Source organism: Leucopleurus acutus, assembly GCF_964270905.1.
Source record: "Leucopleurus acutus genome assembly, chromosome: 1".
In the NCBI taxonomy this organism is placed as follows: Eukaryota; Metazoa; Chordata; class Mammalia; order Artiodactyla; family Delphinidae; genus Leucopleurus; species Leucopleurus acutus.
In genome coordinates this window covers 37,001,970-37,024,945 of record NC_139142.1, presented here as the reverse complement: position 1 = coordinate 37,024,945, position 22,976 = coordinate 37,001,970, and the positions used below count along the sequence as shown (strand labels likewise).

Here is a 22,976-nt window from a genome sequence, read left to right as displayed (position 1 = left end):
TGCACTTCCATCAGCAGTGTATGAGCGTTCCCATTTTTCCATAGTCTCGCCAGTACTAGTTATTATCCAACTTTGATTATAGCCATCCTGGTGGATGTGAAGGGGTATCTCATGGTTTTGATTTCTATTTCTCTAATGACTGTGGATGTTGAGTGTCTTTTCATATGCTTATTGGCCATTTGTATATATGCTTTAGAGAGATGGCTGTTCAATCCTTTGTGCATTTTTGAGTTTGGTTGTCTTTTTATTGTTGAGCTATAAGTGTTCTTTACATAATATATAAAGATTTATATACTTGTATATTCTCGATTGTGTCAGAGGTCATTTAAATGCTTCAGTTTTCAACCTTTCATAGTTATCAAAACACATTAAAGAATAAAATATGGCCACCATTGCATTTCCTCCTACTTGGCACTTGCCCATCATTTTGGCCAACCATGATGCTCTCCAAGTTTTGCTTGCTCTCCAGTAGTAACCAGACTTAAGTACCAGGTAACACAGGTTAACATTTCACATTTATAATGCTTTACAGTTTTCAGAGCATTTTCACAGACACTATTTTCTTTATGTTTTCATTTATTATATCTGTTTTGTGGATGAAGAAATAGACTCAAGGATTAAATAACTTGCCCAAGGTCAGAAAGCTAATAGGGTGTCCCTGAAATGTATATTCTGAGATTCTGATTCCTCAATCAGTGTTTTTTTCCCTGGGCTCTCCCTCTGTAGGCTGAACTCTCTCTGTGCTGGGGGCTCTGGTCTCAGGGCTCTTTTCCATTCAGCTACTCTAAAACTTAGCCTTCTTTGATATTTCTTGTTCATTGACCCACCCTTCTCACCTTCAGTGAATCACTGAAGCTCCACTCTCAAATTAAAATGCCTAAATTGGATACGGTGGTAGAGTCCTTAGGAGGGGGAAACAAAAAAGATGAGAGAGCCTCTTGTCGATGATTTCCTAAATATGTTTCTACTTTTTGTATAGGTCAATGAGCTCAAGACCTCCATGCAGTCTGTTTTACAGGAGTGGAAGACTTATGATAAACTCTATGATGAAGTGAATATGATGACGATCCGATTCTGGTACTGCATGGAACACAGCAAACCTGTGGTTTTATCACTAGAGGCCTTGAGGTGCCAGGTGCAGAACCTTCAGGTATATTAACCAGATCTTGGTACAATGCATTATTGGCAGAAAATCTCCAATGGAAGGAAGCACAGAAATGAACACAATTACTGTTATGTTCTCCACAGAGAAACACGAAACAGTATTTTAAACAGCAGCATCAAAAGTATAACTTGAAATTTCAAAATGAATGACATGAACCAAATGAGTGAAACTTGGTACAAGTATACTGTGAATGTTTCTTCATCTTTCATGTCCATATTATTTCACAATTTAAAGGTTTGGGTTTGGGGTGTTTTTTTTTTTTTAAGTATGCTATTTCAAGTGCTAGCCCCATGAAAGAATGCCTTCTCAGTTTTCTTCTTCACATTTCTGGTAATTTATCCCTGTCCTATTAAAGTTTGAGTGTTAACATTATTGTGGTACAGCGGCAAGTGTTGACCAGCTGCTGCCTTCTTTGGACAAGGCCAGGCTGTTCTGCAACTGACATTCCTGCTCTGTCCTCCTAGACTCTTCAAGATGAAGCTGAGAGCAGTGAAGGGAGTTGGAAGAAACTCCAGGAGGTTATTGGAAAACTCAAAGATTACTGCCCCTCAGTTGCTGAAATAATTCAAGAGAAATGCCAAAATACTCACACAAGGTACACTTTAAGATGCAATTTGAATGGTAGAGCAGATATTTTTATCTTAATGACGTGTGACAAATGAAGGGACGTAGGCTGGGTAAAGCCTTCTTAATCATCTGAGATAACTGGTTTCATACTATTCTGGTCTCTCCTGCTTGGAAGGATCTTGTTCACGTAAGATTTGACGTTGTGAAGGCTGTTACTTGCCTTGTACAAATGTTTGGTATAATCAATCTAGAAATGTCCTAAGTACAGCCCCAGTGTAGCCTCGTTCAGTGGGCATAGGCTAAATGCCCAATGCGATCCTCAAGGGCACCAAAATCAACAGGGAGAAACAGGCTAAGGGGTGGCCAGATGGGCAGTCTGTCTCACTGGAAACATTATAAGGTGGAAGTAAGGGGATGTTAGAATACATCTCAGGAGATATTTGTGAGGTTGGGAGGCATTCTTTGATGAACTACTTATGATAGAAAACTCCTTCCAAGGAGTGTGGCCCTGGTTGATTGTGAGGCTTTTATATAGCTGGATGGGATATGAAAGTTGGCCCAAAGCTGATTTGTTCCAGACAGTGGTGAAGAGATTAAGCTACCCTCAGTGGCCTTCTCCACCCTTCCTTCCTGCAGATTCAACCTCTCCTATAAACCAATTTTGAATATATGTTGAACAAGGGACACCACATTTATGTACCCTGCAGTGGTGTCCTCAGCCCTAGATCCAGTCCTTAGTGGAAGAGGGGGAGGAGGGAGGGTAAAGATAAACACAGACACGTATCTAATTTCACATACAGTAATGGGGGCCTCCCTCAAAACATATGGTGGTTCAGGTTGCTATTAAAGGGATTCAGTTGTCACCAGTGCACATACACATTCAGTTGTTGGCACAAGAATATATCAGAAGGCATATTGAAAACGACTGAAGAAAATAGCACCAAAATGCCAACAGTAGATATCTCTAGATTAATGAGATGTCAGGTGTTTTTTTTTACTTTCTCTTTGTAGACAGGTAGGTAGGTAGGTAGGTAGATGGGTAGACAATCTCAATATAGGTATGGATAGATTTAAACACACATGTTTTGTGGGGGGTTGTGAGCATATGTTGTATTTATAATTGGGGAAAATCTTGTTTAAAAACAGGTGGTTCTGAGAAGATTTGTGAAATACAAAGAAGTAAAGCAATTATGCCATTTGTCACCTTTTTCGCCCACTCAGCGGGGTTGAGGATATTGTGAAACAAGCATTCTCATGTGTTTTGGGTGAGAATGTAAATATTATAATGCTTTCAGAAAGCAGTTTGAACATATACCCATAACCTTAAAAATATTTACATATTTATATTCTTTGACCCAATAATTCTCTAAGAAGTCTAATTTAAGACCAATATCTTGAAATACAGAAAAAATCCTTTGAACAAAGTTTATCTGAGCATTATTTTTGCAAGCAAAAATTGAAAATTATTCCAATATCCATACTAAGCTGGAATTTGGTAATTAAACAAAAAAAGACCATTTATAGACCATTATGTACAGCCATTTAAACTTAGGCTTACGTATTTTTTATTAATGGGAAAATTTTTTTTCCCCCCATGGGAAAAATTTTTTAAGTTAAATGGGAAAGAAAGGCAAGATATTACAGTCCATAGTATGGAATAAAACCAAAAATTTTTAATTTCTACTTTTTTCAATTTTAATAGAATGAAAAATGTATTACAGAAAATAACTTCTTATTTTTCTTATTATTACGATTTTTAGTTTTTGTAGCAGTTTAACAGTGCATATAAATGAGAATCCAAAAACAAATCATACAACCAATGAATGTGCCAGCACCACAAAATTAGCTGATTTTCATGGATGCAAAAAGACTTTTAATATTTGCAATTGTTCATAACTTGGTGGTATCTACTCTAAAAGCGAGGTCTCTAACTGGGTTTCATCAACAGCTCTAGTTAAGTTTGCCTGGACTCCAGAGTTGATTTTTAGCCTGGCCCTCCCCCACCATGGAGACCAGCTATGTAAATCTGGGGCCTGGGTACTCTGCTGCTGCCTTCCCTCATAGATTGTGTGCTAGCCTCCTTTGAGGGCTACGCAATTTTCTCTTCTCATGTGACTAAGATCAGTTTTACCAAGTGAGTAACTTTCTGATGCAAATTGGCCTAAGTAGAAAGAGAATACACAGGAATTAACTTTTCTCTAAAGAACAAATGAAATATTATCAAGTACCAGGTAAGATCTGCCATTTTCTTCTCTCAATCCACAGAGAAATTAGTCCTACACCATCCCGTATTTCTACAAAACATTAGCAAATTTAGAACATCATAGGAAATAAATACCCTTTGCTGAGAAGTAGGAAAATATATTGTTTTTTATTTCTACTTTTATATAAGGAACATGTTGCTTTTGTAATTAGAAAATAAATTTGACATAAACACAATTTAAATAAGGCCTACTTAAAGACCCCCTCTATAAAACAGGAGGCCCTCCCATGTGGAGGAAGTTTCATCAGGCAAACAGTTCAGTACTTTCTTCACCTTTGCCTAAGAGACATTCATCATACAATAGGTGTTTCCTGCCAGTCACAAATTTTGTGGGTTTTGTTGAGAATTATAAAGTCAATGAAGTATCCTAATTTGGAATTCTGTTTATATATTAATGATGGCATTAATTTTGAAAAGACATTAACACATCTTCTTAATTTATCTGCTCTTAACTTATGGGTAGAGTGTGGGCGCTGTGCTTTTGCTGCAAAGGAAAGGATGGATGGGGTTCCTGTTGTTCATGTTGCCCTGACAGGTGGACGCAGGTAAACCAAGACATTGCAGACCAGTTGCAGAGGGCCCAGAGCCCGCTACAGCTCTGGAAGGCGTATAACAGTGCTCACGCTGAAGCTGCAGCAAGACTGGAGCAGCAGGAAGCAAAGTACCAACAGCTCGCAAACATCAACACATCTGGAAACAACCTGGCAGAGATCCTGCCCCCAGCCCTGCAGGCCGTAAAGGTAGGCGTTAAGCCCATTGGGAAAACCAAGGCCAAGACAGCCTGACAGACAGGGCCATGACCCAGGGACTAGACAGACCACAGGGAGGGAGGAGTGGGTCAGGACAGGTGTGTGAGCAGACCATGTAGGACACAGGCAAGACAGGGACGTGTGGGGTTGGGAGAGCCAGGTGGCGGCTCAGAGGTGAGGGCCACGCAGCAGGTAGCTGGGTCAGGGGCACCTGACACCACCTCCTTCCAAATCTCCCCTTTCACTCTAGCAGGAAAATCTCTAAAGCCAAAGCTTCATACAAAGTCTCCAATAAAAGCAGAAATGTATCAGCTGAATGTGGTCATCTAAGAATAGTAGATGATGAATCTCTTGATTTAGAAATAATCATGAATAATTATCTAAATAATCTAAATAATTATCTAATCTAAATGAGTAATCATTTAGATTCACCACCATGTTAATAAGGCTTTTCTGTGGATATAATGATTTTTAGACTATTATTTAAGAGTTGTGTACTTTCCTCTGTGGTTTTATTCTATTATGTTAATGAATGCCTAGAAAGCAAATACTTTCTAGTTTTAAACTAGGTGACCAGGTACATTTTGTATCTTTTAATACTATAGGTCAAATAAAGAAGTATTAACCAATTAAATTAGAGATAAGAATCCAACAGATATGAACCATATTTCTGATCAACTTCTATCTAATCTGTTGGCATTTAAAAAACAACAAAAACAGAAATTTCACACAGTTGCAATATTTCTGGACCAGCCCTAAAATCGTCTTGGTCAATGAAATTCTGTGCTCTCTGCAAATGAATCTATTTATGTCACAAAGTGTCAGGCAGAGGACGGGGTTGGATTGATTCTTAAAATGCATTGAAGCAGATCCTTAAAGTGTTCACTGACTAGAAATATAAAACATAAGACTGTACCCAAGTCATCTCCAGTTTCTGTAAACTAGAAGCCCCAACTCTATTTATCCATGGTTACTTTTAGCTCTGAACTGACAAATTTCAGAACAGCACCAGTGATATCATATAAAGAAGGCTTAGCTTTTTTATCTCTTTAAAATAAACAGTAACAAAAAGCCACACCCACTATTTCAGGGCAGAAATTCTCCTAGGTGTTGATGGAGTGGCATGAATTGGGGATTTTTGTTGGGAAAGGAGGAGGAAATGTTTTGCGATCACTTTTTTCTTCTCCAGGAGCTGCAGCATGATGTGCAGAAGACAAAAGAAGCCTTTCTCCAAGATTCCACTCTCCTGGATCGACTCCCACAGCCTGCAGAGCCCAACACCCACGTGCTCCTCTCTGATCAAATGCACTCCCTCCAGAGGGCTTCCTACTTGGAAAAGATGCTGCTTATGAAAGCAAATGAATTTAAGGTTCATCTTAGTTTTCTATTCAACTTGAAGTCTTGGACATTTGCACACTCCCTTCAATTCCTTATATCTTGCGAAGTGATAGTTATTAGTGCTTTGTGGGCTGCACCTTAGGGAAACCACAGAATAAAGATGCCCTAAACATATCTACCATTTGACATGATTCTCCAGTCATGTGATTCTTCAGTCACATGGGCAATGGGCAGATCTTAAGCATACATTTCTTCTTTATTGAACATGTTAAAGTGATATATTTCATGCACTGTTCAGATCTCATAGTTATTTGAATTTCCAAGTTGGGTAATTGAGTCATAGAGTAGCTGCTTAAAGCACGACCATTCGTTATGTATTTTGTTCACTTTTTGAAAAGCCTTTAGTGCATGAATTATCAAAAAGCTGAATAGAAGGCCATGGGGCTCCAATATCACACAGCGGGGAAAAAATATTTAGCTAGCAGGATTCCTCTAGGTGCCCCTGTCAAGCAACTGATCTTTCCATCCCTGTGAAGGCTTCATACTTTGCCAAAGGCACAAAGTGCGTATCAGGAGGGTTCTGGATTCAAGATAATGAACTGGTTAGGGCTGAAAACAGCTTGGACTTTTATCACAAGGCTGCACTTGATTCTGTTATAGATGCACATGAAAATTGTTTCTAATGAAAACTTCTCTTGTTCTAGTTTGTTCTATCACAGTTCAAGGATTTTGGGGACCAGTTGGACTCTTTAAAAGGTCTCATTACACATGAAGAAGAGAATTTGGATAAACTCTACCAGCAAGAAAAAGAAGGAAATCCTGACTTATTCCTGGTATTGCCAATATTTGTCATTCCTAAGGGGTCAGGTTCACCATAAAATAAAAAATAAGTGAATTACTGTCATCTATGTGCATCTTAACTCTTGAGCACAGTCATTGATATGCCATTCATTCTTGACCTGTTTTCCCTAAGATCTAGAAAAGTATGACAACATAGGGATCTTTTTTTTTTACACTTTTTTTTTTGCTTTTTTATTTTTTTAATATTTATTTATTTATTTATTTTATTCATTTGGCTGTGGCAGGTCTTAGTTGTGGCATGCAGGATTTTTAGTTGCAGCATGCGGGCTCTTAGTTGTGGCATGCAGGGTTTAGTTCCCTGACCAGTGATCGAACCCAGGGCCCCTGCATTGGGAGCACGGAGTCTTAACCACTGGACCACCAGGGAAGTCCCATACACTTTAAATATATACAATTTATTTGTCGATTATTTCTCTTTTTCAATTTTTAAATTTTTATACATTTTAAAGGTTACTTTCCATTTACAGTTACTACAAAATATTGGCTATATTCCCCATGTTGTACAATACATCCTTGAGCCTATCTTATACCCAATAGTTTGTACCTCCTACTCCCCCACTCCTGTATTGCCCCCCCCGACTGGTAACAACTAGTTTTTTCTCTTCATCTGTGAGTCTACTTCTTTTTCGTTATATTCACTAGTTTGTTGTATTTTTTAGATTCCACATATAAGTGATATCATATAGTATTTGTCTTTCTCTGTCTGACTTATTTCACTTAGCATGATGCCCTCCAAATCCATCCATATTGCTGCAAGTGGCAAAACTTTGTTCTTTTTTATGGCTGAGTAATATTCCGTTGTATATATGTACCACATCTTCTTTATCCATTCATCTGTCGATGGACACTTATGTTGCTTCCATATCTTGACAGTTGTAAATAATGCTGCTACAAACATTGGGTTGCATATATCTTTTCAAATTAGTGTTTTTGGTTGTTTTTGAATATATACCCAGGAATGGAATTGCTGGGTCATGAGATCTATTTTAGTAATATGCCTCAGTAATTTTAGTAGACTTTTAAATCTTGAAGTCTTTACTAGTTAGCTTCAGTGAACTAAAATAATCTAGCAGTTGGCTATTGGGATGAATTGAATTTTTCTGGTTAGTTGAAGATCAAAAAGTAAAATGCCCTATTAAATTAATGGTATAATTTTTTCCTTCTTTATTACCTTAGTAAGTTTAGTATAGTTAACATAGATGAATGGAAGAATGAAAGAATTCTGGATCTTGCACCCTCCTAAGGACCAATATTCATAACCTAGATTAAGAGTCAGCAAACTATGGCACATGGTCTAAATGCAGCCCCTCACCTGGTTTGTAAATAAGGTGTTACTGGCACAGCCATGCCCTTCCACCATTTACGTACTGTCTATGGGAGTTTTCATGCTGCAAGGGCAGAGTTGAATATTTGCAACAGAGATCATATGGGTCATAAAAGGCTAAAATATTTATGATCTCGCCCTTGACAGTAAAAGTTTGTTGACCCTGACCTAGACTATTGTGGCAGAGTTCTGTAGTGAGAACATGGATATGGTGAAGGATGTTTGCTTAATATATTGTTGTCCTAGAGGCTGTCCCTGGAATATTGTCTTAAAGATAAAATTTCGGTGAGTTTGCTTTCCTGTGATTTCACCATAATATTGATGTGTAACTACCACGCTTTGCTAGGGTTATTTTAAGGATTGAATTTTCATTTACTTTGTAAATAAACTGCATGTTCTGTTGAAGGTCAAGTTGTTGGCAGACTAAATGGGACGTGAAGGTCCAGAATGAGTCCTTTAAAAAAGAAAGCTCATTTCCATCTTCTTCAAAGACAAAAATCTGAGATCACTTTCTATTTCCTGGGCTATTTCAGTTCTGGCCATGTGTGCAGCTTGTTCTAGAAAAGGCACAGGATCGAGAGATCTGGGTTCAGGTCCGATTCTGACACTAACTAGCTATTTGACTGTGGGCAAGTCGTTTACCTATTTAGGCCCCAGTTTTCCCTCTTCTTTGAGATAAGGAAGGTCTGTAGGATTTCTGAAGCCTTTTCATAATCCAGATATCTTATTGGCATCCAAAAATCTGGACTTTAATTTCTTTTTCACAGAATCATGTGCTGGCACTGACAGCCCAGTCACCTGCTATTGAGCATTTGAATGAAGTAAGCCTCAAGCTCCCACTTAGTGACGTAGCTGTCAAGACATTACAAAATGTGAACCGGCAATGGATTCGGGCCACGGCGACAGCACTGGAACGCTACAGGTCAGAACAGCCCAGCTCTCCCATTCTGTTTCAATTAAGGCAAAATTAACAGTTGAGCCCAGTAATGTCATTGTTATATGGCTCTGTTTTGTTTGTTTTTAAACCTTCGTAGTGAACTTCAGGGGATTGGATTGAATCAAAAGTTTCTTTATTGCTGTGAAAAATGGGTCCAGCTTTTGGAGAAGATAGAAGAGATGCTCAAGGTGAACATTGCTGACAGCCTCCCTGCTCTCCTGGAACAGCAGAAAACGTATGAGGTAAATAAACCTGTGCTCTCTGCCACCTTGGACCCCTCAGCCTGGGGCAGGACTCAGGGGAAGAGAGATTAAATAAAGTAAAATACAGAGAGTACCTATCAATCCTCAACCCCTAAACACAGAATATATATCTTTGAGCAAATTCAGTTGTTGGTTGATCATTTGTAAAATTGTCACACATTTCATAAATTTCAAAATTTTGTTTTGCTGCTCTATTTTATTAATGACAGAACTCCTAGATTTTCTACAGTAGATGGAAGCTTCTAGCACAACGTTGCTTTTGCATAATGCGAACACGGTACCACTTTACCAAGAGCATGTTAAAATACTTCAAGCCATCTTTGCATTTTCACTGAATAGTTTTGTAAAGTATTGAAGCGCCCGGTATAATTATAATTGTAGCATTAATAATTTCACGGAGGAGTTTCCCCATGCTGATGCTGACGTATATTTGAGAGTACTCCTGGTGGTTATAGGCAGACCCTGCATTTCCAAAATGTGCATGATTAGTGTGTTGTAACTTTTTAGTGTAACTGATTTAAGTCTGCATTGTTACATTAAGATCATCCACTGAAAATGAAATCTGTCCAGGCAAAGCTGGGTGACTTTGATAAGTTACTGAACATCTTAGTTTCCTCCTCTTCAGATGAGTCTGATAGTATTTACTTAAGTCGTAAGGTTGAGGAATAAGTGAGACAATGCATGTTTTACTCAGTGCCTAACAAGTAGAAAAAGCCCAATAATGGGCCTTAGGTGTAGTTATTATTAGACCTATTTGCTTCTAATTATATTCATAGGTACTGTTGTGATGATTAAACATTTTTTGCAGTTAGCCTCAAATCTTTTGAAAATTAATCACCTCACATATCCTCTGTGAGCTTAGATTTTATTAGGAAATTCACAAAAACAATTCCCATATTTTAATTCATATACAGATGTTAGAAGCTGAAGTTTCTATAAACCAGACAATTGCTGACTCTTATGTCACCCAATGCTTACAACTCCTGGACACAGCAGAAATAGAGAAGAGGTAAGCTCTTTGGGACTCGTAATGGTTGTGGGCATGTGGAAGGCAATGCAGCCTGGTGGGCCTTCCACCATGTGAATCTTGACTACATCAGTGCCTGCGACCATGTCATTGGTAGACCACCATGGGGCCGGTCTTCTGACTTTATATTAGGATGGAGTCTTGCTTCATGGCCATAAAAACATCAGGGGCCCTTTTCCCTATGGTGGATGGGTGGGCTTAGCAGACCAGATGCTTTGCAAGCATCCATCCACCTAGTACCATTATCTAAGTTTTTACCCCAAAGGATTTTTCTAAACTGTGTTTTCCTCTCTGCCTTCAGCCTCATGATGTTTTGCTATTTAAAAAATAAATTTCAAAGTGCTGCTGTTCCCAGTAGATAGCTATGTCACAGTTGTGAAAGAAGAGACTTCTTTCTATGCTGTGTACACGAGGTTGGGGTCTCCGGGGAGTTCCAGTCAGGCTGAGCAGAGCCCCTTAGGCAGCCTGGTGACAGTAACTGTACCTGCTTGCATAGCTGCTGAAATTGCCGACAGAGCCCGAGGGGGCCTGGCCTTAAATGACCTCTCCAAATGTCTCCATAGGCATTATTTTCCTCCCCATCATCACCCATATACCTCTGAATCCTCTTTCAACATAACTAAGAAATATAAAACCCATTTTTCCTAGCTCTGAAGTAATAAAATCCAAGCCAATTTCAGGATGATTAACTAGTTTTGATCTGATCAGTACAGCAAAGCATGACTTTTCCCATAATAAATAAAAGGCCTTATTTATCATGTGAAGGACATTGTTCATCTGGGAAATAAATAGTTGAGTAGTTGCAGAAAGCATGTTCTTTATTGCTGAAATTATGTAGCATACAACCCTCAAGTAATCGATAACATTACAAGGGACCTACCTGTTCATCTGTTTCCCATTGATCCCATGTTTAGTTTTTCATAAAGCACTTGGCATAATCTGTGTTAAAACAGCTTAAGGGGCTTCCCTGGTGGCGCAGTGGTTGAGAGTCCGCCTGCTGATGCAGGGGACACGGGTTCGTGCCCCGGTCCGGGAAGATCCCACATGCCGCGGAGCGGCTAGGCCCGTGAGCCATGGCCGCTGAGCCTGCGCGTCCAGAGCCTGTGCTCCGCAATGGGAGAGGCCACAACAGTGAGAGGCCCGCGTACCACAAAAAAACAAAAAAAAACAAACAAAAACAGCTTAAGTTTGTTTAAGGCAGTGGTTGTCACGCATGCCAGGAAAATACTAGGCCATGTGCAATTATCTTGTGATAAACACCTTTCACCAACCCCCACACTGCCCCTGCCCCAGCCCCAAGTTCCCCATCATGTTTACATGGAATGGTGCTCAGATTTAAAGAAGTTTTTTTCCATGTAAATTGTGCACATAAGTAGCAAATCTAAGTTCCTATTACATGTTGATAGTTATTTTTTCTACATGTTGAGGTCAGAATTCTCTAACCATCTATTTTTCCCAAGACCGGAATTTGTTTGGAAGTTCACAAGGCTGAAGGAGAGGTGGCAGAGTGCTGCCCAGGGCGTTCGGCAGAGGAAGAGTGACATCGACGAGCTGGTGAGGCAGTGGCAGTACTTCACCACCTCCGAGGGGGACTTGCTCCGCCTGCTCGCCTACACCAGCCACCTTCTGTCTGCAGTGAAGAGCCAGGACTGCTACAGCCTCCACCAAACAAGAAGTCTGATCCATGAGCTGAAGGTAGGACATGCGCAGCAGCAGTGTGGGAACTGCAGGGTGCTCTTGATTTGGAAGATGTTCGTTCGCCTCAGGTTTTGTGTTTTCTGTGACGTTCAAGTGTGCTTTCTGCGATGGGGAGGCCAGCTGGTCATGGGGACCCTACTCAGCCTTATCCTTAGCCTGGTGGGGTCAGAAACCCAATCTTATCCATTCATCCAGAAATAGTGAAGCTCTCTTGGGCTGTGGGAGTAGAGACGGACTGGAGATGGGTAGGTAGAGTGGGGAAGTTTGGGGTGACAGACATTTAAAGCACTGACTAATGTATAAATGACTACCACAAAGTAGTAATTTACAGTGGGATTCCTGCTTCCTCTTGGAGGGTGAATTCATTTAGGCAACAATGTTTCCAATCAGAAAGTTGCTTGATGAGCACAGGACTAGAATAATTAGTTGGCAGTTCCCAGGGCATGTTGCACTGAGCTATCGAACCACACTTCACTGTAGAGGGACAGCTAAACAAAACAGCACCCTTCTGAAATCCTTTCCTTGCCTCATTCATTTATCTAGGCTTCAGATATTAACTGAGCATCTGGTCTTTGCTGGTCAATGTTCTAAGTGCTGGGTATACGGTGTGGACCAAGAGGAGACCTCTGCTCCCGTGGGGGCAATCAGACAAATCAGTAAACCAACAAGAAAACACTAATTTGTCTGATTGGTAGGGGAGATCAGACAAATCAAAAACTAAAGGAGGGGCTTCCCTGGTGGCACAGTGGTTGGGAGTCCGCCTGCCAATGCAGGGGACACGGGTTCGGGCCCTGGTCCGGGAGGATCCCACATGCCACGGAGCAGCTGGGCCCGTGCGCCACAGCTTCTGGGCCTGCGCTCTGGAGCCCGTGAGCCACAACTACTGAGGCCCACGCGCCTGGAGCCCGTGCTCCGCGGCGGGGGAGGCCACCGCAATGAGAAGCCCTGGCTCAGCAACGAAGGGTGGCCCCCGCTCGCTGTAACTAGAGAAAGCCCGCATGCAGCAACGGAGACCCAACTCAGCCAAAAATAAATAAAATAAATCTTTAAAAAAAAAAAAAACTAAAGGAAATATCAGATTGCAACATGGCATATGTAGGTCATTAAAACAGGGCCGGTGATGGAGAGGCTGGGTGACTGCTTTAGACTGGGTCATCTCTGGGGAGGCAACATTTAAACTGGAACCTGAATAACAAGAAGAAGCCAGCTGTGCAAAGATCTGGGGGGAGAGCCTTCAGACAGAGGGAAGAGTTTTCCCGAGTCCCCAAGATGGGAACAAGTTTAGCAAAGCAGAGGAAGAAAGAAGGCTCATGTGACGAGTGTAGCCAGTGAGACAGCAGTGATGGAAAATGGACTTGATAGGCAGTCAGGGAGGAGCATTCTGGAGGGAGGTGAGGTAGCTGGATGACCGTCTGGATAATTGGAAGCCATTGAAGTTGGAAGAGGAAGCAGCTCGATACGATTTGTATTTTTTAAATGTCCTCTGACTGCTCTGAGGAAGGTGGTTTGGGGGTCTGAGAAGAAGCAGGAATGCCAGCGTACTACTTCTTTATTGCCGCATCACAACAATTTCTTATTCTCTCTCACAGTTCTAGAGGTTGTCAGGGCTGTTAGGTGGCTCTTGCAGGGGGCTCTCAGGCAGTTCCGGTCAGATGACGGCTGAGGCTGGACTCATCTGAAGGCTTCCTCACTTTCATGTCTAGTACTTGAGCTGGAAAGGCTCAGACAGCCAGGAACTGGAGCAGCTGGGGCTCCTTGGGCTTTGTTCCCTGTGGGCTCTCCACTTGGAGGCTTTCAGTAGCCAGACTCCTTACGTGGCAGCTCATGGCTTCAAAGGTGCATGTCCCAAGAAAGATAGATCCAGAGAGAAGCTGTATTGCCTTTTTAGACCTGGCCTCAGACGTCAGCCACTTCCACCATCCTCTATTAATCAAGGCCATCATGCATGCCCACATGGGTTCAAGAGGAGGGGGGAGAGGGAAGGTTCTAGAAGAGCATGTGGGGCTGGTAATATTGTGGCCATTTTGTGAAAAATACAGCCTGCCATAGCTCGTTAGGCTATTTCTTTTTTTTTTTTTTTTTTTTCTCGGTACGTGGGCCTCTCACTGTTGTGGCCTCTCCCGTCGCGGAGCACAGGCTCCGGACGCGCAGGCTCAGCGGCCATGGCTCACGGGCCCAGCTGCTCCGCGGCATGTGGGATCTTCCCGGACCGGGGCACGAACCCGTGTCCCCTGCATCGGCAGGCGGACTCCCAACCACTGCGCCACCAGGGAAGCCCTCATTAGGCTATTTCAATGGTCTTGGGTAGTTTTCAGGATGGATAAGACAAGGGTGATCACAGTGAAGATAAAAAGACTATGTTTGTAGGTGGGGTTTACAAGACTTGCTTATGGTTTGGATGTGGCAGGTAAATAAAAATCTAAATCCAGATGACTCTAGGTTTGGGGTTGAGCATCTTGGTGAATAATGTGCTGTTGACCAAGTCAGGGGAGAGTGGACGAGAACCAGGTCTTTTGACGACTTCAGTTTGAAATGGCTAACAGACATCTATCACAGTGGCTGTGTTGAGCAGTACTGCATATTAGAAGGACAAGTGTGGAGGGGCAGTGTGTTCCTTGAATTGCAGTTTTTCTTGTGTGTGTTTCTCCTTTGCATTTGGGTTATCCTGAGTATTCTCAGAAATATCTTTATAAATCAATGCTCTGTTGATTTTTTTTTTTTTAACATCAGCTTCCATTTTGGAAAATGCCCATATTATGTCTCCCTTGAGAAATTTGAAAATAAAGGAAATCATATATACAACAGAAATAAAAGCTATTTAATTTTTTCTCCTGAAACCAAATGCTTTTGGAAATATAAAGTTTTTACTTCATTTTTGTATTATAAATACCTAGTTTCAGTCCCTTTTAAAGAAAAGCCTATGTGATCTCCAAATGGAATTTTTTAAAGCTATTGCTTTAGTATAAACACTGATGTGTATATTTATGTGCTTAAGTGTCTATTTTTGTATTTTTATCTTTTTTATTCTCTCCTTTTAAATTTGTTTAGCATAGTGTGCACATTCCAGCCTTGTGGGTTAGGAGCAGCCTGACTCTTTATACCATAATGGTAATGGGTATTTGCTCTTAATATCGGATCTAATACTCCAGTCATTTTCTTAATACTCTTGGATTCATTTATCTTGTAGGCTTTTATTCTGTGAAGTGTATTTTTTTTTTTTTTTTTTTTTTTGCGGTATGCGGCCTCTCACTGTTGTGGCCTCTCCCGTTGCGGAGAACAGGCTCCGGACGCGCAGGCTCAGTGGCCATGGCTTACAGGCCCAGTTGCTCTGCGGTATGTGGGATCTTCCCGGACCGGGGCATGAACCCGTGTCCCCTGCATCGGCAGGCGGACTTTCAACCACTGCACCACCAGGGAAGCCCGAAGTGTATTTTTAATTTCTCTATACTTCTAATCATTATACTAAAATCTTATCTCTTACCAACCCTTGGAAATTATTTTAAGAACACATCATTTGGGGCTTCCCTGGTGGCGCAGTGGTTGAGAGTCCGCCTGCCGATGCAGGGGACACAGGTTCGTGCCCCGGTCCGGAAAGATCCCACATGCCACGGAGCAGCTGGGCCCGTGAGCCATGGCCATTGAGCCTGCGCGTCCGGAGCCTGTGCTCTGCAACGGGAGAGGCCACAACAGTGAGAGGCCCGTGTACCGCAAAAAAAAAAAAAAAAAAGAACACATCATTTGGTAGTATGCTGTCTACTCAATAAAAATATTAGCCTTTGATGTGAATGAGTGTGTATGTATGTGTGTGTGTGTTCTAACCAGATTTGTCTAATTTATATCTAGTTTAACATTTAAGAGAAGCTCTGAAGGAAATACACACAAATGCATGCAGAGAGTCACATTTTGATCACATCAGAGGCTTAAGCAAATTACTTTTTTTTTTTTTTTTAAGAATAAAGAAATTCATTTCCAGAGGTGGCAGACAACCTATGCACTAACCTTGGAAGCTGGGGGCAAGTTACTGAACACAACTCAACTGGAAACTAAAGAGTCAATTGAGAAGAGAATCAGTCAACTTCAGGAAAACTGGAAGGACACAAAACTCCAACTAGGAGAGATGATTAAACAGTTCCAGAGCACTGCAGAGGTAAACTCACCATTTACTTTTCTGTTCATGATATTCAAATGCAGTACATAGAATTTTTGTTTGCTGTATGAAGATGGGAATAATTTTAGGAAATCACAATATTATGGGTTTTCCAAGGGACATTGAGTCCTACTAATCCACAAATCATGGTAGTTACTTAATGTAAAATAATAATATAACACTGGAAAAGCTCAATGTTAATATCTAAATACTTGAGGTACTATTTGATATTTACCTTTATGAAACAGGAAACTAATTCATGTTCAATGGAAGTTCAATACCCAAAGCTAACATTCCACATATGGTCTGCCTTTGGGTATGGTATATGAAAATAAACACAGTGATACTTCACTTTTCTGCTGTCTTCAAAGAATACACTTTTCCATATAACTGAATTTCCCAATAATTTATGATTATACCTTTAAGAACCAAAATGCTTTCTTTTGAGTGATTATTAGGAAAATCATTAATATTTTATTATGCTAAAATATCCCAAGTTGTTCTCAAGGACTCTGAGCTGCTTTGAACCTAGCCCCTGCACTGCTATGCTTTTTGAGTTCTTATGTGGTTTTTATTGTTTGTCTTTCTTTCTATTTAATTTAAGCTATTTTTACTTTTTTTTTTTTTTTTTTTTTTTTTTGCGTTACACGGGCCTCTCACTGTTGCGGCCTCTCCCGTTGCGGAGCACAGGCTCCAGACGCGCAGGCTCAGCGGCCATGGCTCACGGGCCCAGCCGCTCCGCAGCATGTGGGATCTTCCCGGACCGGGGCACGAACCCGTGTCCCCTGCATCGGCAGGTGGACTCTCAACCACTGCGCCACCAGGGAAGCCCTATTTTTACTTTTTATTTCTCTGAGTATACTTACTCCTTGTAGCCCACTCTTTAATCTGTTGTGTGGGTACCAAAACAAGATAACCAAGCTTGTCAGAGATGTTTTTCTGAATACAGAATAAATATGTGCTGAGTTAGGGCCTGAACATCTCTCCTGTGAATAAAGTATCTGAATTTTATTTGGCGTATACACTGTGAAATTCATTAACTTGCAAACATTTGTTGAGCACCTGCCGTGTTTGCAAAGCAAGGTGGTAAATGCAAATAAAGGTTTGGTGGAAGAGATAAGGACTCATAGTTTTGTTTTGTTTCTCCCTTCACTTTCTCCTTGGTTATGTTCCAGAGAGTTTAAGTTGTGAGATAAGTGGCCTCTCCTTAAGTGAGGTGTTAGCGTACAATTGGACCAACCCAAGAATATTTGTGTCAGTAGTACTAAGGAATAGAGTAGTGTTTGAGTCTGTGTTTGTCTATTTTTAGTAACTTCAGGAGGAGGAATTTTAGTAATATCAGGAATAGAAATTTATCCTAATGGATTAAACCCTCTGTACTTGAAAATAACAGGCAACTATTTGCTCAGTAATATAAGGTTTAAGGAAAAGAACTGATATGAAAGAAAGGCATCCACAGGGAAACTGTAGCCTTAGGTCGACTCTTGATTAAGCTACTTCTAACTGCATGTCCTTGGGTTTTCTCTGAGCCTCAGTTTTCCTCTTTTAAATGTGATAGTAACACTTGCGTCTGTCTCCTAAGCTTATTATGATTACAGTGAGATAATGAAGTTGATAAGCTTTGTAAACTATAAATTACTTCAAGCAGGAGGCGGCAGTCAGAGCAGTGGTAAGAAATGGAGAGTGAAACTTGGCTGTGAAAGGGTCGCTAAAGCCAAGCTATTTCTAGAAGGGGAAAGGGAGAGAGCAGAGGGATGACATTAAAAAAGAAGACAAGGGCTTCCCTGGTGGCGCAGTGGTTGAGAGTCCACCTGCCGATGCAGGGGACGTGGGTTCGTGCCCCGGTCCGGGAGGATCCCACATGCCACGGAGCGGCTGGGCCCGTGAGCCATGGCTGCTGAGCCTGCACGTCCGGAGCCTGTGCTCCGCAACGGGAGAGGCCACAACAGTGAGAGGCCTGTGTACCGCAAAAAAAAAGACAAGAAAAGTGGTTGAGTGCTTTTGCTTTTCAGTGCTATTAGAGCATATACCCAAGGCTGGAAATGCTAAAAATTAATCCTTCTAGTAGCCTTTTAAATGTGAACTTTTACAAAACTAAAATAGAAATAAGTTAGCTAGGTCAGAGATGCGGGGAGGAAGAAATATTTCGAAGCCAAAGGCAGCTCAGTGGTTGAGATGAGCCACACGTAAAGCTGCAGAGAGGCGTCGAACCATCCTGCTGTCCCATATGCTCTTTTAGACCACAGTCTGCTCAAGACAAGGAACTGGGTTTCTGCGTGATTTACAAAAACACATTTAATAGAACGATTACATGGATTAAATTAATTATCCTATTCCTACACTTCATTCTTAAACAACCAAGTACTTACCAATTTTAATACTGTTTTCAAATAGACCTGGGACCAGTGTGAAAAGAAAATCAAGGAGTTGAGAAACAGGCTGCAAGTTTTAAAGGCACAGAGTAAGGATCCTCTTCCAGAACTTCATGAGGAGCTCCATCGAGAAAAAGAGCTGATTAAGGTATTGAAATCTGAAGTAGTGTTCAAGATAATCACTCAGCTGTTTTCTGCGACATTGAAGTGTGTGTTTGCCTTTCGATGTCTGTGTGAAACTAAGTCTTCGTGTCCAGTTGGAAAATATTTTGCCTGTCTTCTCTCTAATACACCTTCCTGGTCACTAAAGCAATTAGAATCAATGCTTTTTGAGATCCATGTGTGAAGATGAGGAAGATTTTGCAGAACTTCTTAGAATTTTGGGGGTTTTCTCCTTCAGGTCCTCTTTCTGTTTCTCCTCGGTAATTTAAGATGTGGCCTCTGAGATTACATTGAAAGTTGTTCCCTTACCAAATGGCCTTGTCTTTGAAATGAGAGTAAAGTATGAATGAAGAATTCAGTTTTTAGAAGACAATAGGTTGGGGGTTTTGCTCAAATACAACAGTTTTTGTAATACCTTCCAAACTATATTCTGCCTAATGGATACCACACGAGCAAAAATTCCTGGGTATGTTAGGACTTTGCAGAAGACAAGGCAAACTTACTGATAGAAATGTGGACCTGTTAAATCCCGAGGTCAGGAACGCCCTACATCTCTTCCCTTTCTGCAGGTTTGATGTTGGAAAGACATCAATAGCCTAATGGAATAAGGTTTAAAAAAATTTTTTTTTCTTCCTTCAGTGACTTCAGGGGTCAAATTGAAAAAAATTAGGAAGAATTGAGTCGTCTCATACTTAAAGCTGTGCTGGAAATTAGTGTCCTCCCTCCTGAACCTTTTTTCTTCATTGTAAAAATTTCTACTGTGCAAAAAAATTCTAACAACAAATAATATGACAACTACCATGAAACCATCAGCCAGCAGAAAAATAAAACATTACAAATACACTTAAAATGCCCTGTATGATCTCTAATGTACTTCCCCTCCCCAGAGGTATCCACATCCCTGAATCTGGTGTCCTCTCATTCTTATGCATTGCTTTATCGTTTTACTACATGTGTATGTAGATCTTAGTGGAATGTAGAAGTACTCCTTTTGTTTTTAAACTTTATGTAAGCAGCACCATTACTCTATACGTAAGTCATAAAGATATACTCCTACGTTTCCTTCTGAAAATTTTCAAATTTTGCATCTTACGTTTACACCTTTATTCAGTGAAGAACTGATTTTTGCATATGTTTTGAAGTAAAGAGCCAATTTTTGTTTCATTCATACAGATGACCATTATCCAGGTGCCTGTTTACTGATTAGTCCAGTGTCCAATATCAGGTTTCCGATTATGCATGGTTTGATTCTTGGTTCTCTGCTCTATTCCATTGGTCTGCTTATCTCAGCTTTTATACCAAATTATCCTGCATACTGTGTTTTATTAGAACAGATCTTCATTTCAGGTGTGAGGTACCCATCCCTCATTCTCCCACTCGAGTATGGATATCCTTGGTTCTTTGATCTCCCACAGCTTTAGAAGCAGTTTGTCAAACTATAAGAAATCCTGATAAGAGTTTTAATGGAATTGTGTTGAATTTATAGAATAATTTGGAGGAAATTAACATCTTTTTGACATTGAGTACTCCTGTTTCCGAATATGGCATATTTCTCCTTATATTCATGTTTAGTGCTTTATAATTTTATGTAATATTGTACATCTTTTGTTAGATTTATTTCTTGGTGTTACTTTTGAAGCTATTGAAAATACTGCCTTTTTCTAATTATACTTTGTTTATTACTGATGTCTAGAAATGTAACTAATTTTTGTGCATTGATATGATATTCAGCCATCTTGCTAATCTCTTGTTAATTTCGATAAATTGTCTATTTTTCTTTTGGGGGTCTGTGAACACAATCACCATTGATGAATAACGACTTTTTTTGTCTCTTCCTTTTAATTCTTATACTTTTGTTCTGTTCTGTCTACACTGGTCAGTACCTCAGAGCAGTGTTGTTAGAAGTGTTGATAACTGGCCCCTATGTGTCAGTCCTGATTTTAAAGAGAATGATTCTATCATTTCACCATGAAGTGTGATTTTTGGTGGTGTTGTGTTAGTAGATGCCTTTATTAGGTTAAGAAGGTTCCTGTCTGTCCCTGATTTTCAAAGTTTTTATCATCTCTGCTTTAGATCTAGACTTCAGTAACAGATGAGAGGATTTGGAGTCCCTCTCTGAGTTGACACATAGAGTTTCCTTTCATCAAGTCCAGAAACCTGTGCAGAATGTGAACCATAAACCCATGAGGAGGCATAATTTTTCCCAAGTAGGACACATCTCGGTTTCCACTGGGATCTTTTCAACTTCCATAGCCTCAGCATTCTATTTCTCAGTGGAAAGAACTGGGGAGAGAGACCAAGAGCATTGAGTTCATTCAACCTGTGACCATATTGCAGAAAGATCCCAAGTAACCTGAAGCCGGTCTAGAACAGTGTTTATCATCCCTGAGTCACTTGGGGAGATACCTAACCATTCGACCAGTCTGACCTTTACTTTCTTCCTTAGGAAATTACATTCCCATCACAGCCAAGTTGATGTATGGAAAAACTGCTTTACGTGTTTATATGTGTCTGCACATATATGATTTCTTTATATGTTTATAAAGAAATGTGTGTATGATTTCTTTATATGTTTTATATACTAACTTTCAGTATTATGAAAATTGCTATCGCTATAGTGGGCATCTATGTTCATAAAACTTGTCAAATGATTGAGTCCTTAGAACGGTTTTATTTTCTTAGATAATTGTTTACTGAAATATAGTTGATATACACTATTATGCTAGTTTCAGGTGTACTACATAGTGATTTGACATTTGCATACATTATGAAATGATCACCACAATAAGTCTGGTAACCATCTGTCCCCATAGAAAGTTATTACAATATTACTAACCATATTCCTTTTGCTGTATGTTACATCCCCATGGCTTATTTATTTTATAACAGGAGGTTTATACCTCTTCATAAAATAATTTTTGAATAAGTAATATGGTCACATGGTTCAAAATTCCTAAGGTACACACGAAAAATTTTTCTCCCATGAGTTTCTCTCCACAGAAGCCGTGTTACCAATTTGTTGTGTATTCTTCCAAAGATATTCTATGCATATGCAGACCAATATTTATATATATACACATTCATTTTTTGATCCTCTTTTTACCCAAATGGTAGTGTAGGGAAATGGGACTTGACAATCCCAATAGTAATTGAGTCCACAGGCAAAGATTTAAATGCTGTTGTGCTGTGTTGGAGTCCAGCCAAAGTCTGTGCAACACACCACTTTATGCAGTCAAGTTTTAAGTCACGTGTCATATGGACAATTGGAATTTTACAGGTACTTTTGCAATGTAGAAAATTTATCTAGTTAAATTAAGAAAGGGAAACTTATCTGACTGACATGTTCTCTTTTGCAATTAGTTTGGTAGCAAATCTGGAGTATTTTAATTTAAAAACAGAAGCACAGTTTTTGAAATGTTTATAGAAATAAGTGAACGTCAGCCTTAATAGACTTCCACAGTAGACCTCAGTCTATATATTGTTTCATTCCTTGCTTTTTCACTTAATATTTATGAACATATTAAAGCGCTTGATACATACTGCCAAATTCTTTCCTTTCAATCATACATTTTAATATTTGAGGACTTACTATACACCAGGCCTCTTGGTAGGTGCTTGGTGGGCAATGCATTGGTGGGCAGTGCATTGGTGAGCAATGTTGTCATGGCCCCAGCCAGTGTGGAGCCGATAGTCTAGGCTACTGGAGAGACAGACGTTAACCAGAGTCCCACTGTATGCGTACATATATATATATGTGTGTGAATAACTGTAAGCATGGTGAGTGTTAGAGGGGAAAAGGACAGGGGGCTGTGAGAGCATAAAACAAGGGTCCCAATCTCATCCGATGACTCAGAGAAGACCCCTCTGAGGAATTACCTGGTCTGAGATCTGAAAGTGTCGGTAGGAATTAACTAAATATATTTGGGGAAGCATCAGCATGAAGGACTGGGTAGCATTTCAGGCTAGTAACTAAAGAACAACAAATTGAAACAATAACTAGGAGTCATTACACATATTAAACTTGCCCCCCCAAATACATAAAACTCGACACCAAACTGGATGTGGAAAAATATAGTCATTCCTTTGAGGACACAATTTGGCAT

At 40.2% G+C, this 22,976-nt stretch overlaps 1 protein-coding gene across 8 annotated transcripts in view; it reads left to right on the top strand.

Moving 5' to 3' along the window:
- The window catches only part of SYNE2 (spectrin repeat containing nuclear envelope protein 2), a 332,365-nt gene that overhangs the window by 262,030 nt on the left and 47,359 nt on the right, over positions 1-22,976 (top strand). For all 8 annotated transcript variants that reach the window (XM_082840730.1, XM_082840728.1, XM_082840729.1 and 5 more), the window contains 11 exons: positions 980-1,150; positions 1,630-1,760; positions 4,531-4,735; positions 5,934-6,113; positions 6,787-6,915; positions 9,035-9,189; positions 9,302-9,446; positions 10,382-10,476; positions 11,955-12,189; positions 16,145-16,339; positions 18,734-18,859. In XM_082840730.1, coding sequence (XP_082696856.1) covers positions 980-1,150; positions 1,630-1,760; positions 4,531-4,735; positions 5,934-6,113; positions 6,787-6,915; positions 9,035-9,189; positions 9,302-9,446; positions 10,382-10,476; positions 11,955-12,189; positions 16,145-16,339; positions 18,734-18,859 — 1,767 coding nt within the window. The remainder of the gene's footprint in view (positions 1-979; positions 1,151-1,629; positions 1,761-4,530; positions 4,736-5,933; positions 6,114-6,786; positions 6,916-9,034; positions 9,190-9,301; positions 9,447-10,381; positions 10,477-11,954; positions 12,190-16,144; positions 16,340-18,733; positions 18,860-22,976) is intronic.